We start from the raw sequence: 19,844 nt of genomic DNA, 5'->3' as shown, positions 1-19,844 counted from the left end.
CTGGAAAGAAGATAGAAGATAATATATATGTCTGGAGAGTTTCATAAAATCACATACATGAGTAGGAAAGAGGAAGAGAGGGTGAGAAGGAGAAGAGGAAAAGAGAAATGACATAATTTTGTTTATTCTTTTAAACCCCTGAAGAAATACTCTAACTTCAGATAGCAGGGCTCCCAAGAAATGTAAGTAACAAGATCTGTTCAGTTTTCAGCCACTAAGAAAAATGGGCGAAGAATATGAACAAAGTTCTTAAAGTAGGAAATGCTAAGAGAAAGATGTTCAATACGTAATGCATAAGAGAAAAACTACAATATTCCATTTTTGCCTATCCATCTCACCAAGATAAAACTTGACAATACTTGTGTTAGCCAGGGGTGGTGAAATGGACATTCTTAGGCATATACAGTACCAATGAGAGTTGAATTGGTATAACTATGAAGAGCAATTTGGCAATGCTGATCAAAATTACAAGTAACACAGACCATAGCTCAACAAAGCTAATTTTTAGTAACCTAGCCAACATGTGTATTCCCACTTGTCAGTGTGTGAAACAGCTTAGGTAAAATTACTTGCTGCTAAGGCAAATAAAGCAATCAACCTAAATGGCTCTAATAGGAGAATGATTAAATAAATTATGGCATATCTACACAGTAAAATAATATGCAGCTCTGAAAAACAAATTCTTTAAAAACCGATATGACGTAATCTTCACATTATATTAAATTAAAATGAGCTGAATAATGCTGCCAGTTGTATTTTAAAAAAGTAAAATATACGCATAATATGGACAAATTTTCTCTGGAAAGCTACACAAGAAAGTGCTTGATTGACTGCCTCCAAGAAATCAGATGGAAGCCAAGGGTGGTGAGGAAACATTTCACTGTATGTTTTTCATATTTTGCCTCAGGTGTAGATTGGCCTATTTTTAAAACTAAAAAAGAAGAAGAAAAGATAAAATGCCTCAGAAAAAGTCCTAGGCACAGTACCAAAGACTCTTGTGCATTATAGCTATATTTGCAGTGAAGACCACAGCTATTCACAAGGCTACGTATTTCTAAATGATGTTCTTCAGTAAGTGCCATTCATACCTAAAAAGTCCTCCTAGTTCATTGCCACTCTGTTTAAACTTGGTTCCCCAACCACCTTCTTTTCTAGCCTTACCCACCCTTCACTACAAAGCTAAGAGTAGGAGTCCTCCTGATATCCAAATCATCTAGAAAACACTTTTTGAACCACAGTTCATTCCTTTCTCAACCCACATATATACACACCCCTGTTAAGAGAACCTGCTCACATTTATGGACCATTACCCCAGAAATGCTACAGTCTTACATGTAATTTTAGAGGTTCTAAAAATCTCCTGAAGTTCAATCATGGATCACAGATAAAAAATCTCTGCAGTATTAAAGGAAATAAGATACCTGAACAAAACACTGAAATCATTTAAATGATGTTACAATGAATTCAGACTTCATATAGTGTCTAAATCAGAAGCAGATTAATAATAATCCAAAAAGTATTTACCAAAGATACACAATTGCATGAACTGCCTAGAAAAGATATCACTATTTTTTGGACCAGAAAAGGGAGTGGAAGAATACAGCACTTAAATCAGAAAGACGTAAGTCAATTGTCAACTGTCACTTAAAAGCTAAGTTACAACCTCATGGGCCTGTCTGATTCCATTTTATAGCTGATAAATATACCATCACTTAACTTCACAGGGTTAAAAAGATTACAATGCACTCATGAAAATATTTTCTGACCATCTATCAAATAAAAAATATATACTAGGGATTTGAGAAACAGTACAAAAGAAAGTATGAAGATACCACGGGAAAGATAAACTTTCTTCATATTTTCATTCACATATTTATGAAATGTCAAACTACATTACCAAGCTCTTCACAGTACACTGGGAAGACCCAAGTGACCAAGACAGAAGCAGTCTCTTCCTTCACTCAATGTATCACTATAAAATGTTATCTGCCTGTGATTGGAAAAGACGTTGTGAGAGCCTGTACAAAGGACAAAACATACGCTCTATCTTGGAGAAACAGGAAAGACTTTCCGGGTGGAAAAGGAAGAAATTTAAATGAGAAGAGACATTCAAAACAAAAGAGTTTTCAGGAATGATTGCATGTGTGTGAATATTAGCAGCAGAGGTCCACTGCCTGACTAAACTGGCTTGAGATGAGACTGCAGAAATAAATGAAGACCAGACCACGCCAGGCATGCGAGCCGTGTTAAGAAAAATGAACTTAATTTTAACAGTGCAATGGGGAACCATTTAAAAAATTTAAATAGAAAACTGAGATGAATGGATTTGTATTTCCAAAAGATCACTCTAGCTACTGAATGTAGCACAGATTATAGGGGGCACATAGGAGTCACTATTAGTAAAAAGTAATTTCTTATAACCATTACTCCCAAGATACCATAATAAAAGTAACTCTTACTACAAAGATTAAAAAATTGTCCATGCTGGCTGGGCATGGTAGCTTATGCCTGTAATCCCAATGCTCTGGGAGGCCGAGGAGGGTGGATCACGAGGTCAGGAGTTCAAGACCAACTTGGCCAAGATGGTGAAACCCCGTCTCTACTAAAAATACAAAAATTAGCCAGGCGTGGTTGTGGGTGCCTGTAATCCCAACTACTTGGGAGGCTGAGGGAGAGACCTGCTTGAATCCGGGAAGCAGAGGTTGCAGTGAGCCAAGATTGCGCCACTGCACTCCAGCCTGGGCAACAGGGCGAGACTCTGTCTCAAAAAAAAAAAAAAAATCCATGCTTTTGAAGGAAGAAATTCCATGGTCTAGTGAGGGGAACAAAGCATCTACGCAAGTAATTTTAGTAATCAGTTAAGATTATTACATTATAGAAGTACAGAAAAGGACAAATCATGAACCGCAACTCATTTAAATAAAAAATAAAAAAAATAAAAAAGGTATTCCAAGCAAGGAGAACAGTGTGTTCAAGGACACAAAGAGGTGAATATGTATGAGAAGACTGATGTGCCTCACGCACTGTGTGTGTAAAGAAAAACTGCTAGGCAAGAAGTTTAAACAGACATGGAATTACCTTCTCTATCATACACTAAAGGCTTTGTTCTTGGAGTAATGGAGTCTCTGAGATGTTACTAGAGGTTCCTGTTAATCACATCTGTGTTTTTAAAAGATAATACTGTAGCATAATGAAGGATTCCATGAAAGTGGAAAAGAATGACAGCGAGAAGGATAAATGTTGCAAAAGTATATGAAATGGCAGGGGCCTGAATTAAAAGTGGCAAAGAAGAGACGTTGTACCTTATTTATTTATTTAGAGACGGAGTCTCACTCTGTCACCCAGGCTGGAGTACAACTGTGTGATCTCAGCTGACTGCAATCTCCACCTTCTAGGTTCAAGCGATTCTCCCTCCTCAGCTTCCTGCGTAGCTGGGATTACAGGAACCTGCCATCATGCCCAGCTAATTTTTGTAGAGACAGGATTTCACCATGTTGGCCAGGCTGGTCTTGAACTGCTGACCTCAGGTGATCCACCTGCCTCGGCCTCCCAAAGTGCTGGGATTACAGGTATGAGCCACCACACCCAGGCTGTTGTGCCCTATTTAACATGTAGAACAAAATATATCTCAGGTGCCCGAAGAAATACAACTTTTTAAGGAATAGGCAAAAGAACAAACAATGAGCGGAGAGTCACAGAAAGAATCTCAAAAGATTCAAAGGAGGGCATGGTGTCAGATTAACAGATGGAAACAGAAATGACAGATAACAGAGTGGTGAAGTACATTGTGTGTACATACATGTTCATTGATACAAACACACACTTTATACAGTCTGCTGACAGGTCCTAGAAGCAATGTCTCATTATCAATGACTTCATCTAGAATCCAGATTGGCTTCAAAACAGTTCCCAACACGAGGAACAAGAGCTTCTTGAAGAAATGACCGATTCTAGGGCTAGGGATGGGACAGTACAAGATGAGCCTGGAACAGCATATTGTACCAAAAAAGTAAAATAAAATAATGAATGTGTCAGAATGACACAAAAGCCAACATGAAAGGGCTTCTACTGGCCAAATATAGGACAATGAAGGAATCAAGTAAACAATGAAGTTAATGGATCATAATCTACTGGATAAAATAAGAATCTATGAATAAAATAGCATAAATCAATGAACAAACAGGAGAACAAGTGAAGTTCTTGCTTACAAAAGAACATCCAGTAAACAAAGTAGAAGGAATGATGAATTAGAAAATCACCATTTGGCAACTACACGGTAATAAGTAATTCAGGCAAATCACTGGATGCTAAATCTAACGGATAAATTTTATGAAAAATAGGGTATTTACATATTTCCAAAGTTGCTCATATATGATGCTTTTTAATTATATATTTTTTTATTTTTTATATTTTGATGCTTTTTAATTATAAATGGAAAAACAGTAACTTTCCACTGGAGAAGTCTGGCAGGCTATACCTTAATCAAGTGATTAAAGCTGACAACGCTAGTAAAGGGACAATTCAGTACAATGTGAAGAACACTACTGTAATATTCCTGACAAAAAAATGTATACCTGAATCCAAACAAAGGAAACAGAGGGATAAACCCAACAGAGGGATATTCTACAAAAATTCAAAAATACTTTAAAATGTGAACTTTATTAAAAATAAAGGCAGACTGAAGAACTATTTTAGAGTAAAGGACACTAAAGAGACATACCACTCAATGTAATGCTTGCTCCCGTATTTTCAGCCTTTTTTTTTTTTTTCCTGCTATAAAGGCCATAAAGACCATTATGTGAACTGGCAAAATCTGAATGAGTCTATTGATTATAGTATATTATCACTGTAATTTGCTGATTTTGATAAGTACACTAAAGTTACACAGGAAAATATCCTAGGCTTTAGGAAATACACACATAATATCCAGAGGCATCATATATATAACTTAGGTTTTTTTGTTTGTTTTTTGTTTTTTAAGAAACAAAGTCTCAATCTGCCATCCAGGCTGGTATGCAGTGGCACCATCATGGATCACTGTAGCCTCAACCTCCTGGGCTCAAGCAATCCTCCCACCTTAGCCTCCCAAGCAGCTGAGACAACAGGCACATGCCACCATGCCTGGCTAATTTTTTATTTTTTGTAGAGATGGGGTTTTGCTATGCTGCTCAGGCTGGTTTTGAACTCTCTGGGCTCAAACAATCTGCCCACCTTTGCTGTAATTTACTTTTTTAAAGTTTAGAAACAGAAAATGATAAAAAAAAAAAAAATTTGGTAAAATGTTAACACTAGGGAATCTCAGTGAAAAGTTTAGAGGAATTTTTCTCTGAATTTTCTCTAGACTTGTCACTAGAATGTATGTAACATGTAGAATATGTACAGAATATTGTTCTTGCACTTTTTCATTAAGCCTGAAATTATATCATAATTAAAAGTTTAAAATTTTTTTTTTTTTTTTTTTTTTGAGATGGAGTTTCACTCATGTTACCCAGGCTGGAGTGCAATGGCGCGATCTTGGCTCACCGCAACCTCCACCTCCTGGGTTCAGGCAATTCTCCTGCCTCAGCCTCCTGAGTAGCTGGGATTACAGGCACGCACCACCATGCCCAGCTAATTTTTTGTAGTTTTTAGTAGAGACGGGGTTTCACCATGTTGACCAGGATGGTCTCGATCTCTTGACCTCGTGATCCACCTGCCTCGGCCTCCCAAAGTGCTGGGATTACAGGCTTGAGCCACCACGCCCGGCCAGGAAAAGTTTAAAATATTAAGAAAGAAAATGTATGTGTTTTCATATGGTTACTATAAGACTTAAATTATACTACCTACGTCTATACTAGAACAGTCTCAAGTTTCTGACTGACTTGGTCACAGTCTAAAGGGAATAACAACATTCCTTAATGATCACTTCTAGCTTGGAAATTCTGTAATGTATATACCCTCCCGCCTCTCAAGATAGTCTAACATCCAAATCACTTCCTAAACAGAGTCAAGACTTAAAAGAAGAAACTAATTTCATGGGCAGCAATAGAAACATGATCATTATGTCTTTAGGGAAACAGAATTAAGAGCTCACCCAAAAGAGTAAAGTGAAAATGACTTCATTCAAAACCAGAATGTTTAGAGCAGCCAGACTCTGCACTTTATCTTTTAGATCAGGTGTTGGCAAACTTTTTCTGTAAAGGACAAGACAGTAAATATTTAGGCTTTATGGGCCATCCAGTGTCTGTCACAACTATTCAACTCTACCACTATAGCACAAAAGCAGCCATAGATGATAATACATAAATGAATAAATATGGCTGTGTTTCAAAGAAAATTTTATTTACAAAAACAGGCAGCAAGGCAGATTTGGCCAACCCTTGATTTGGATGAAAGTATGTGTTTACAAAATGGACCATTAATAAATTTTAGACCATTTTTGCCTTTTACCAAATGAGACATTTTAAAATTCCAATGTTGCTGTATCTAAAATAGTATTCTTTAGGGGCAAGTCTAATTTTTTTAAAGGATAATATTAATCCTTATGGATATAGAATAATCTTACTCTAATAAGAATTCAAAAATTATCACAGAAATCCAGGACACATAATTTCATTTTCAAATGTTACACAGCAGATTTCACATACAATATTAGTGATGAAGTAAAATTCCAAGCAGTGACTCAAAACTTCTGAGTTTAGACAACTCTAAGTTTTAACTTTTCATAGAGAGTTTTAATACATAGCTTTCTGGGGAAATATTTGATTTGCTGAATTAAAGATAATGTCTTGAGATAAAGATGAAATAAGAGAAGAATAAGGGTCATCATTAAGAAGAGTTCAACTTATCACATGTAGGTAATTGTGGCCCTAAATCACCTAAATCCAGATGCAAATGGAAATACTAAGACTTCATTCTAAGGAGAGATGCACATCCTATAATCTAATTGTTTATAAGAGGCTCTGGAATCACTAACCATTACAATCTCTTGATATTTAATGGCAACTGAAATTGCCAAGTTCACAGGAACCTTACCTCCTCTTCTTATGATCCAAATGAATGAAGATATTCCAGTCAAGTTACACTTAGTCACCACTGGTAACCAGCTGTTTTGCCCTATGAAGTCTAGGGTATATTTTCAGCATGAGAGGTGATATGCAACAATTTCTTTTGCAAACAGAAATATATGCACACATCCCTGCTGAAAATGTAGCCCAGTAAATTTGCACATGAAAATAAATACATGCTTATAAGTGGCAATGTGCTAGGTGATGTTTCTGGTTGAGGTCCACTTTAGGAGTCAAAATGTGTAAGCCTTGTGGAGTCAAGGCAGTGGTCCTGTGTATATAGGTATAGAAAAAGTAGCTCACTTAATCCTTTCTGGCCAGAAGTAGGGATTTTCCCGGAACGACATCCATTGTCGGCAATGGACGCACCAAAATAACGCCGGCGCCAGTGAGTTAACCACCTCTGTCCTCTTTTCACCTATTACATTTTTCATGCATCATCCAACTTCCCAACCATCTTCCTGTTTCTTCACAGAATGCACGCTAGGTTCTTGTTTTTCTTCAGCACGAAGTTGGAAATGGAGTTGAGAAAAGGAGACACATGGTCAGCTGGTGATGTTAACAAGCTCCTTGCTGCCCTGAGAAGCTAGATGGAAATGGTTCAAGTTACAAGGGGGATCATCATCAGATCTGGGAGGACAAAGAGTAATTCATGAATTCATGAAGCTTCATCCCCTGCCCTCCCACCCTCTTTCATTTACTGATGATTCCCACAGTCTGCCATCACAGCAAAACCAAGATTAAGGAATCTGAAGCAATCCCCTTCTGTTCTTCACTCCATCCAGTGTGTAGAAAAGCCAAGGGGAACACATGTCCAGCAATGTTATGGTGGCCCCCAGTTGGTCAGGGAACTTGAAATGGTCATAACCACATAACCACAATCTTAGACCAATGCTTTTTAGTATGATCTTGGAATTAAAGATCAGCAACTAACACAATGTTTGACAATAGGTGCCTAATAAAGGTTGGCTGAATAAGACATTTTCTTTTCAGCCAATGTCTACTCAAACGCATAGGTGGAAGTCAGACAGAAGTAGTTAACTCTTTCAATGCCGGGACAGTATGGATATATAGTAATCACATCAAGTCAATGTGTTTCTCTAAAACATGTTCAAATTATAGATTATGGATTTCAGACTTCTGGTTAAATGCTATCTATGTTTTTGTTTGGTTTTATTAAGAACCACTATCATCACAGTTTTGAAATCAGAGCCACAGTAAATGTTAATTAGAATAATGAATGAAGAACCCCAGCACCAATGTATAACAAAACATCACAGTTCACAGTCAAGTAAAAACATTTCTCAGTAATACAATTCTAGATGGGTAATGATTCCAGAGCAAAGTAAAGTTTGAAGAAGAAAGGAGAGTTTTCCTTAATGGTTCCCTTGACACTAAGAATTAGGAAAAATCCAAAGTATGAAGGATAAGAAGGATATATTTTAAGTACAAATGAAGTTTTAAACCTCAAATCAAGAGGATCATCAAGCTACATAGTATTATAAAATTGCTTTGATGTTTCAGATAGGAGTGGGAAGATAAAAAGAAGGGGAAGAAACAATTTGGTAAGACTCAAATGTGTGTCCAGGGTGTGAGTTTAAATTACCACAGTTACATCTAACTGCGTTAAGTATATCCTAGAGAGTAATTCATACCATTACCATTACAGAAACCAACTATTATCCAGAGAAACAAGAATATTTACTTTTTCCAGATTTTAAGACAGCTTTACAATGATTACATCTTAGCAGTTTTTAAAAATAACGTCAACCAGAGACTTCTCCGGCAAAAGTAAACTACTGGGTCTACAACCCTACTAGAAGTATTCTCCTTCTATTAAACTACAGCTGTAAAGGCCTATTCTGTGTCCCTTTGTGTACTTGTCTTCATCTCCACCTTCTTAACTGAGCTTCTTAACAGTCCCCAGTAGCAGCCTCCAAACTCAAGAGGGACTTCTTTTAGGGACTTCTGTGCTGACACAAAGCAGACCTTAAATAAAAATCCATCAAGTGACTATCCCAGCACTTCTTTCAATTAACTGCAATTCTGATTCCTACAGTTCACATACTGACTTCATAAGCAGATTTACTATGAACCCTTCCTTTTATATTTAGAAAAAGGCCTGATTTCATAAGACATAATAAGGCTGAGTTCATACTGAATTGTAAGTGATGAAAGTAACGTGAGTAAGAGCTCAAATGGGTAAACAAGAGCTGAAACCACAACATACTTAAAGAAGGATCCTAACACAGCAAATGAGGAAGAACAGTACACAAACACCAACTCATTTTGCTCAGTGTTAAAGGCTAATTTCATTGGGTCATATCACAGGATCTAATGGGGTGAGCTTTGTCATCATAATTAGGGGCAGGGAGGACTCAGGTGTTCATCTTGTTGCACATAAGTCAGTACTGCTGATTTATTTGGTTGCTTCATCTCTGGCAGAAGAAAGAAGGAATAGAAAAAAAGAACCTAGTTCCACAGGGTCCTCAAGACGTGGATCCCAAGTCCATCACTTACAAATGAAATGTACCATACCTCTCCTAGGTTTATTCTGTTATTCACCCTTGTGTTTATCCAAGACTCAGTCTGGGTTTTCTGCAAAGCAAACCCTGCACATCTTGCTACATTCTTCAACAAGAGATTATGTATGTAATAGGCATGAGTTCCAGATTTTTCTATTTTTCCTCTTTTGTCCAAGGAAATAGGCATTTAAGAGAAGGCCCATTTCAGAAACAACAGAAGTGAATAGCGACTAGTTCCATAAAGTTGTTTTTCCAAAACAAAAATTTACATTCAATCATTTTTAATAAGCTGCTAAATTACCTTAGTTTTCCAACTGATTTTTAATTTTCCATTAATACAACTGATTTCCAATAAATTAAAACACTAATTTTTTATCATTACAAATAGAATCCTAAGTTTGCTACTCAAAGGATTTTGTTTTTAATGTGAAGAGCACTTAAATGACTGAACTCACTACTGTGATAAACTTTTCTAAGTGAGAGAAAAGGGGACATCTATATATTAGTTTGGCTAATATGACTCGCTATGGGTTACAGGATGTTTGAGACACTTATAAATGGATAGTAAGAGAGACAGTATTTCACTTTTCAGAAATATACATGGCTTTAAAAAGTAGCTAATTTGACTTAGGTTTGTAGAACTCTAAACCTGAGTAATTCAAGTTGAAATGAATAAAAGATGCTTCCTTACCTTTAAGTCTTTCCAACTGTCCAGGAGTTTGGTGGCCAAATCACTTATATCCACTGTTTTATCTGGCTGTTCTTGGCTCCTTTCACTCTCCACATCAGACACACCCTCCTCTTCATCTTGGGATGGTGTTTCTTCATTAATAGGTTCTTCTAGTTTTGTGCCATTGCTCTCTTTGGGCTCTATTTCAGCATCAGCTTCTGGTTCAGATGTAGGTAACTTACTGGCATCTACGCTGGTTTCACTATCAACTTTGCATTCAGGCAGCTGTTGTGGGAGTAGCTGTTGTGACTGCAACTCTTCCTCTTCCTCTACAGGGATATTTTCTAATGGATCAAGATCCTCTTTGCCATCCTTGCCTTCTAGCTCACTGGTTGCATCAGAGATTGCACTGTCCATGCTATTTTCACTTATAATTTTAAGTCTGCGAAACATGAGTTTCTTGGGAGTGTCTGTGTCAACTTCTGCGCTCAGCTTCATGGAAGGATCAGGTGTGTTGAGTGGTGTATGAGCACGCGATGTATTCTCACTAGAATACCCATCTCCTTCACTCAATGGAGGGACAGCAGTCTTAGTCTGAGACCAGCGTTGAATAATTGGAAGTACTTTGCTTTCCTCCAACATATTTTTAGTAGGAATGGGCAAGTGTTCCAAAGTCTTTATAATCTGATTAAACATAACAAAAAAAATTAAATCACTTTGTAGAGTTGACTTTTTTTTTTTTTTTTTTTTTTTGGAGACAGTCTTGCTGTCACCCAGGCTGTAATGCAATGGCATGATCCTGCCTCACTGCAACCTCCACCTCCCAGGTTCAAGCATTTCTCCTGTCTTAGCCTCCCAAGTAGCTGGGATTATAGGCGCTCACTGCCACACCCAGCCAATCGTTTGTATTTTTAGTAGAGGTGGGGTTTCACCATGTTGGCCAGGCTGGTCTCAAACACCTGACCTCAAATGATCCACCTACCTCGGCCTCTCAAAGTGCTGGGATTACCAGTGTGAGCCACTGTGCCTGGCTACGGTTGACTTTTTTTCTTTTTTTTTTTTGAGATGGAGTTTCACTCTTGTTGCCCAGGCTGGAGTGCAATGGTATGATCTTGGTTCACTGCAACCGGTTCCCTGGTGCAAGTGATTCTCTTGCCTCAGACTCTCGAGTAGCTGGCATTACAGGGATGTACCACAATGCCCAGTAATTTGGTTTTTTGTTTTTTTTTTTTCCAGTAGAGACAGGGTTTCACCATGTTGGTCAGGCTGGCCTTGAACTCCTAACTTCAGGTGATCCGCCCACCTCGGCCTCCCAAAGTGCTGGGATTACAGGCGTGAGCCACCAAGCCCGGCCTACATTTGACTTTTTAAACCTCTGGATGGGACTCAGATTATTTCTACAAGGGTAGTGCAGTTTTGCTACTGTTTTATTAAATTAAAACCTACATCTCTATATAAACACAAGCATATTTAAAAATCGTAATATTATTTTCCTTAAGAAGAATTTTTTTTTTTTTTTTGAGACAAAGTCTCGCTCTGTCATCCAGGCTGGAGTGCAATGGTGCGATCTCCATTCAATGCAACCTCCGCCTCCTGGGTTCAAGTGATTCTCCTGCCTCAGCCTCCTGAGTAGCTGAAATTACAGGTGCCCACTGAAATTACAACGCCCAGCTAATTTTTGTATTTTTGCAGAGATGGCGTTTCACCATGTTGGCCAGGCTGGTCTTGAACTCCTGACCTCAAGTAATCTGCATGCCTCAGCCTCTCAAAGTGTTGGGATTACAGGTATAAGCCACCGCATCCAGCCTAAGAAAACCTTTTAATAATAAGATTGACCAGCAAGAATAAAATGTGGAGCAACATCACAACATCAAATAGGACTGATCAATATTCTCTACCAGTAGTTCCCAAACCTGCGTAGCTTTTTAAACATACACACTACTGCACCAATTCTGGGTATCTTTTCTTAAAAAGTTCACCAAGTGCTGGTGATATGGACTTGGGAGTTATGTAATAACACATTTAAATGATGTCTGTCATACACCCAAAAATGCAGACATCTCTTCAGCTTTTGATAAACAGCTATCTAGCAAAGAGAGATCCTCTCCTCATTTTTAGACAACCTCCCCCATTCTGAAATCCAAGTATCTTTTCTGACGTATTCCTCAGTGTAGTTCCACAGAAATCCCAGGGCTTCCTCAATTTCCTCAAGCCACATGTCCTGGGAGAAGGATGGAGGCAAGAACAATTACTTATCTGCCCATTCCTTTTTGTTTGTTTGATTTTAAAAGTGTTTTATTAAATATATGACTTCGGGATATTACAAATTAGAAAGTTAGAAAATATTATTAATTTCATAAAAAGGTAAAGACATCATAACTCCACTAACAATGCTGCCAATGAACCTTTACTTAGATCTTTTAAAACACTTAGTTAAAAGATTCCTCAAAATGTTCATACTGTTATTATGCAGAATTCAGATCTTTACCAATTCTTTAGGCCCCTCAGAATTCAAATTTTCTATGACTTCCTGTCTTTTTAAAACTCTGATTTTAACAACGAACTAAATCTTTCACTTAACTATATCATTGTTGTTGTTGTTTTTATATCTTGCTCTTGTAGTTCTCCACTATGTAGTACCAACTTTAAAAACATACTATAGGAAAACCATGGGACAAACTACTAACAAGGTGTAATGTATGGTTAGATAGTTAAAGAAATGATACTGAGATGATAAAATCATTTGATTACTTAATACCAGTGATAAATATAGTGCTACATTCATGATTACTGATATTATCACATACCCACAACCAATAGTGGTCTTAAGAACCAAGCAAGCTAAATGTGAACTGACCTCTTCCTGAAGCTTCTGGTTACTTTCCCGGCCGTCACCTAGCTCTGCCATCCAGATCCACAACAAAGACAGCCCATGACGTTCCAGAAAGGACTTCAGGCAGGACTGTGAGTGTGTGTTCTTTCATGGGGGAAGGGAGACAGGATAAAGGGTATTGAGAGGCAATACCAGAGTATTACAAAGAGCCCAAGGAGAGTTCACTTACATATTACACATTATAGAGTTCACTTATATTCACAAAAAAAACTTTAGAAACTCCGTTTTCATTAACCTAAATAGAACTGTACAACAAATGCTTTGAAGATTATAATCTTCTTTGATACATAAAATATAGCCAGTCAACTGGGATTTTACTAAAGTAGAAAATTATACAAATATTAATAGGTCATTTATAATAAAAATAAATTCTGAAGAACTAAGAAAAAATTGCATGTAACATTTTTAAATAAAGCTAAAACCATAAAAATTAGCCCTTAAATAATTTTTTCTTCTCTCCCTTTCAGATGATTGTTGAAAAGGCCTCTTTTTCCTGTTAATTTTTTTTTTTAATCATCATGGTTTTTTAAACCGTGGCTTATGACTATAATTCCAGCACTTTGGAAGGTGGAAGAGGGAGGGACTGCTTGAGGCCAGGAGTTCAAGACCAGCCTGGGCAAAATAACAAGACCCTTAACTCTACAAAAATATAAAAATAAAAATTAGCTGGATGTGGTGGTGTATGCCTATAGTCCTACCTACTCAGGCAACTGAGGCAGGAAGATCACTTGAGCCCAGAAGTTCAAGGCTGAAGTGAGCTATGATTGCACAACTGTGTTCCAGCCTAGGCAACAGAGCAAGACCCTTAAAAAAAATCATTTTTTGTTATCTAACATCTTATGGCATACTTAATAAACTGGTATAAATAAGACTATTGTTAAAATTTCGTGCTTTGAGACCATGTAGTAATTGGAGAATAAAAAGCTATGCTAAGTGTAATGAATTATTATATTTAAAAAGAAAAAAAAAAGCCACCACATTATTTGAATATAGAAAGCAAGCAAACCCGGTCTACTAATGGCTGTGGTCCCCAACCTTTTTGGCACCAGGGGCCAGTTTCATGGAAGACAATTTTTCAATGAACTGGGTGGGGGATGGTTTCAGGATGAAACTGCTCCACCTCAAATCATCAGGCATTAGATTGTTGCAAGGAGTGAACAACCTAGATCTCGCGAATGTGCAGTTCACAATAGGGTCCATGCTCCTATGAGAATCAAATGTCACTGCTGATCTGACAGCAGTGGAGCTCAGGTGGTAATGCTCACTCACCTCCTACTGTGTGGCCCCATTCCTAAGCAGCCCATGGCCGGGGGACTGGGGATCCCTGTACTAATAGATTAAATGAGACTAAACTCTTTAGTCATTTTAAAGAATACGATATAAGCTTTGAAAGTCATACACAACTCACATACCCATTTAAAAAATAAGATTGGCTGGCCATGGTGGCTCATGCCTGTAATCCCGGCATTTTGGGAGGCCAAGGCGGATGGATTATCTGAGGTCAGGAGTTTGACACCAGCCTGGCCAACATGGAACCCCATCTCTAACAAAAAAAAAAATACAAAAATTAGCCAGGCGTGGTGGCAGACGCTTGTAATCCCAGCTATTCAGGAGGCTGAGGCAGGAGTATCATTTGAACTCTGTTAGGAGACAGAGGTTGCAGTGAGCTGAGACTACGCCACTGCACTCCAGCCTGGATGACAGCGCAAGACTCCACCTCAAAAAATAAATAAAAATAAAAATAACAAAATAATAAATAACAAATAAGATTAGGTTTTATCAGAATTATTCCTTCTTCATTCATCTTCATTCATTCATTCCCACCCCCAAAACCAGAAATAAAAAATAAACATCAAATTGCTCACCTGTATGAGCTCCAGACAGGTAAGTTTCTGCTCCAAAGTTTCAATTCGAACCATTAGCCGGGATAAGCTGAGCACCTGGTTTTTATCAGAGAGACCCTCACCATTTTCCAACAGAGCTTCTAGCTCTCCATCCACCTACCACAGCAAATAAAAATACTTTGTTATAAAACAACAACAACAAAACCAAGCAACTCAAAGAGTTGCTCAACCTTATCAGTTATCAGGAAAACAGAAATTAAGACCAAACTGGAAACCACGGTGCTAGACTGGGGAAAAAATTAAGAAGGCTGATAATATTAAGTCTACTGTTGATGAAAGCATAAATTGGTATGATACATTTGAAACGCATTTCATCACTCCTCAAATACGTACCAAGAACTTATTATGAGTCAAGTAAAATTCTAGGTGCTGGAGATTTGTAATGAGCCAAAACAGAAAAACCTGCCCTTATAGCATACCATGGACAAATTATATTAAACCAAAAGTACTTCAGAGAACTTTTATGGTTCATAAATGATGATTGGGTTTTCATGCTGCTGTGTGAGATGTATCTCCCTCAAACTTATATAAGTTATACATTATAATGTATAACGACTTTGTTATGATGTCACCATATGAATGACCCAGCTGATGGGGGCAGGTTGCTTCAGAAAAAAATTAAGTATTAGCTTAAAAAATAAAATAGTTGTATCCCAATGCACAGAAATTCTACTTATCAGAATAAACTCGAGAGAAATTCTGAACATGTGTACCTGGAGATTCCTAAGGATGGTCATTGAAGCAACAGTTGTAATTGCAAAAAATTGCAAACAACCCAAATATCTGTACAGTTGGATAAACTGCCCTGTTCATTCAAAGAAATATAATATCACAGTGACAGGAATCAAGCACAGCCAAATGCAACAACATCCATCAATCTTAAAAATATGCCATTAAGGACTGGGAGCAGTGGCTCACGCCTGTAATCCCAGTGCTTTGGGAGACTGAGGTGGGCAGATCAGCTGAGGTCAGGAGTTCGAGACCAGCCTGACCAATATGGTGAAACCCTGTCTCTACTAAAATTACAAAAGTAGCCAGATGTGGTGGCACATGCCTGTAATCCCAGCTACTTGAGTGGCTGAGGCAGGTGAACTGTTTGAACCCAGGAGGTGGAGGTTGCAGTGAGCCAAGACTGTGCCATTGCACTGTAGCCTGGGCAATAAGAGCAAGTATCTGTCTCAAAAAAAATAAAAATTTAAAAGTCATTAAGAACAACAACTTCTAGACAATTACATGCTATATTTACCCATTTATATGCATCTCTAAGCCAGGCTTTTTAATGATACATATGTGAAAAATTGCTTTTAAACAGGTAGGGATGACCGGGAACAGTGGCTCACACTTGCAATCCCAGCACTTTGAAAGGCTGAGGCAAGGAGGATCGCTTGAGCTCAGGAGTTCAAGACCAGCCTGGGAAACACAGCCAGACCTCATCTTTACTAAAAATAAAAAACATTAGCTGGGTATGGTAGCATGTGCCTATAGTCTCAGCTACTCAGGAGGCTGAGGCTTAAGGATCACTTGAGCCCAGGAGACTGAGGCTGCAGTGAGCTAGAATTTTGCCACTGCACTCCAGCCTGGGTGACACAGTGAAATCCTGTCTCAAAAAAAAGGCAAGGAAGTAAGACCCAAAATGTACAACAGTGGTAACTGTTAGGCAGGGAGAAAAAAGCAGAGAAGCACTAACGAAGACTTTATATTTATAGCTTATAACATGTATGTTCTTTGAATATTTTAAATATTAAATGTAAATAACTGAGGAGAGGGTGGGAATCAACCTACCAAAGGTTACTTCCAGTCCTGCATTATGGCAGTTACAGGATATAAAGATGCCTTCAAAGAATGTATTATTGGGGAGATTAAATTAATTCATGTGAAACCAAAGAAGGAAACATTAACTGTAAATGTTAATGTTATAAAACCTAGGAGGCCTAAGTAAGGGAGTAATTGGAATGAATCACAGAAATAAGAATAGAAATAGATAAGATAAAGACAAGAGGAAAAGGTAAGCAAAGTAACTGGGAAAGTGTGAACAAAGGAAAATGGGAAATCATGATAGTGCATAGGTCAGAAAAGCTGGAACAGATAAGGTATGGTGAGGGCCTAGGAAAAACCATGCCAAAAAAAAGACAGCCAGATGCAGTGGCTCACGCCCGAAATCCCAGCACTTTGAAAGGACGAGGCAGGTGGATCACCTGAGGTCAGGAGTTCCAGACCAGCCTGGCCAACATGGTGAAATCCTACCTCTAATAAAAATACAAAAATTAGCCCAGTGTGTGGTGGTGGGAGCCTGTAGTACCAGCTACCATGGAGGCTGAGGTAGGAGAATAGCTTGAACTGAAGAGGCGGAGGTGGCAGTGAGCCGAGATTGTCCCACTATACTCTAGCCTTGGGGAGAGAGTGAGACTCTGTCTCAAAAAAATAAAAAATAAAAGACTGGTGTTAGATTAGAAGATCTCAATCAATGTAACATAAAATAACTTGAATTTGATAAAACCTAAACAGGATCCTGAACAGGGCAATAATATGATCAAAGTGGAATTTGGGAATAATTTGTGTGCCAATAACAGAATAAAATTTAGACAAGATAGAGACTAAGAAGCATACAGACAGTATTAAAACTTAGCAAGAAATGATAAAAGTCTAGAATGAAATGATTCAGAGAAAAACAAGAACTAAAAGGAAAGAATCTTAAGAAAATTTTCCGTTACTTTTTTCTTTTATTTAACTAGCTATTTATCCTCTTAATATAATTTTAGGCAAGGTACTGAACATTTTTATTTCATATAATACCTGAAAATTCATATTCTGGTAAAGAACAAAAATAAATGAGAAAATATAAAGTGCTGCCTGAGAGAGGATGTAGACACTCAAACTCATGTTTCTTTCTTGTACATTTAAGGCTCATTCTTTTTCATTTCCAATACCATTTAAGTTTTTGAATAAATATATAAACAGAAACACCAATTTAAAGTTGTCTTAACCCAAGAAAGACAATTTCATTAAAGATATCTTTTCCTTGCATATCCTAAATGTTAACCTTCCTGTGTCCCAAATTCTATGGTATTAGAAGAGTCCAAGGGCTTTAAAATTCTACTTTCCCCCTCACCTGTGACAGCTAGAATACTGCTTTTGACAAGAGTTTTTAGATGCAAATATTCACAGTGCTAAAAAATGAGATTTTTGGCCAGGTGCAGTGGTTTACACCTGTAATCCCAGGACTTGGGAGGCCAAGGCGGGCAGATCACCTGAGGCCAGGAGTTAAAGACCAGCCTGGCAAACATGGTAAAACCCCACCTCTACTAAAAATACAAAAATTAGGCCAGGCACGGTGGGTCTAGTAATCCCAGCACTTTGGGAGGCTAAGGTAGGATGATCACCTGAGGTCAGGAGTTCAAGACCAGTCTGGCCAACATAGTGAAACCCAGTCTCTACTAAAAATATAAAAATTAGCCAGGCATGATAGTGGGTGTCTGTAATCCCAGCTACTAGGGAAGCTGAGGTGGGAGAATCACCTGAATTCGGGAGGCGGAGGTTGCAGTGAGCCAAGATCACGCCACTGCACTCCAGCCTGGGCGACAGAGCAAGAAAAAAAAAATTAGCTAGGTATGGTGATGTACACCTGTAACCCCAGCTACTCGGGTGGCTGAGGCAGGAGAATTGCTTGAACCCAGGAGGTAGAGGTTGCAGTCAGCTGAGATCATGCCACAGCACTCCAGCATGGGGACAGAGCAAAAGACTCTGTCTAAATAAAAAAAATTAAAAAATAAAAAATAAAAAAGAGATATTTTCTTTTTAAAATCAGGCATGTTATGACTGTTTAACTCTAAAAATCCTGAGACAAAGGTAAGTTATGTTAATTACACTCATTCAATAACATAGATGTTATTGCATAAGGCATTTCTGAAATATAAAGAAAATAACATTCTAACTAAAGAAAAATGAACAGTAAAAATGCAGAAACTGGAGTATAAATAAAATCTCGCAAACAAAATAAAGTCGAATAACCCTTGAACATTCCTCAGTGGTTGTACTGTACACACATACACATAAATGCATGCCAATTCCAGTGGTGATAATCCAGCTTCCCTAATTTGGGGTGCACAAGTATAGCAATCAATTGTGCAATAACTTTTAGGGTACCTGGAGGAGAGAGTTTGGAAGACTCAGTTTGTCTCCCTTCCTTTCAATTAAATTACATTTACTAAAAGTATTAGATTTTATGTATGGGTCAACACCATCCAAAAAGAATATGAGGTAAGCAACTAAAAGTAAACATAAATTTAAGAATGATTAGGGTATATTTTTAATAAATGATTGATAATTGAAAATTTATAGGGCCAGGCGCTGTGGCTTATGCCTGTAATCCCAGCACTTTGGGAGGCTAAGGCAAACAGATCATCCAAGGTCAGGAGTTCGAGATCAGCCTGACCAACATGGTGAAACCCCATCCCTACTAAAAGTACAAAATTAGCAGGGCGTGGTGGCGCACACCTGCCATCCCAGCTACTCAGGAGGCTGAGACAGAAGAATCACTTGAACCTGGGAGGCAGGGGTTACGGTGAGCTGAGATTGTGCCATTGCACTTCAGCCAGCCTGAGTGACAGAGCTAAACTCCGAAAGAAATGAGGAAGGAGGGAGAGAGGGAAGGAAGGAAAGAAAATTTCTATATAGTAAATATATATGTATTTATTTAATATATATTTAAATATAATATATAGTTAGTATAATATATATAATATATATTATATAAATATATATAATATATAATATATATTTCATATATATTTCATATATAAATATAAT

At 37.8% G+C, this 19,844-nt stretch overlaps 1 protein-coding gene and 1 pseudogene across 6 annotated transcripts in view; one reads left to right on the top strand and one right to left on the bottom strand.

Moving 5' to 3' along the window:
* The window catches only part of SETD2 (SET domain containing 2, histone lysine methyltransferase), a 151,530-nt gene that overhangs the window by 56,210 nt on the left and 75,476 nt on the right, over positions 1-19,844 (bottom strand). For 3 of the 6 annotated variants that reach the window (XR_004275051.1, XM_032297964.1, XM_032297963.1), the window contains 3 exons: positions 15,000-15,134; positions 13,099-13,218; positions 10,263-10,925 (listed from right to left, as the gene is read on the bottom strand). Coding sequence is in view for 3 of the 6 variants with exons in the window: in XM_032297964.1 (XP_032153855.1) it covers positions 10,263-10,925; positions 13,099-13,218; positions 15,000-15,134 (918 nt within the window). In the remaining 3 variants the exon portion in view is untranslated. Of the gene's footprint in view, positions 1-7,014; positions 7,633-10,262; positions 10,926-13,098; positions 13,219-14,999; positions 15,135-19,844 lie in introns of those variants that run through there. The other 3 variants (XR_004275052.1, XR_004275053.1, XM_032297965.1) reach the window with 3 other exon arrangements.
* LOC116565094 lies at positions 15,496-15,632 on the top strand (annotated as a pseudogene).

Source organism: Sapajus apella, unplaced genomic scaffold (genome assembly GCF_009761245.1).
Source record: "Sapajus apella isolate SASKATOON/1434 unplaced genomic scaffold, GSC_monkey_1.0 scaffold38, whole genome shotgun sequence".
NCBI lineage: Eukaryota > Metazoa > Chordata > Mammalia > Primates > Cebidae > Sapajus > Sapajus apella.
The sequence above is the reverse complement of the archived record's forward strand: the minus strand, read 5'-3'. Positions and strand labels throughout refer to the sequence as shown.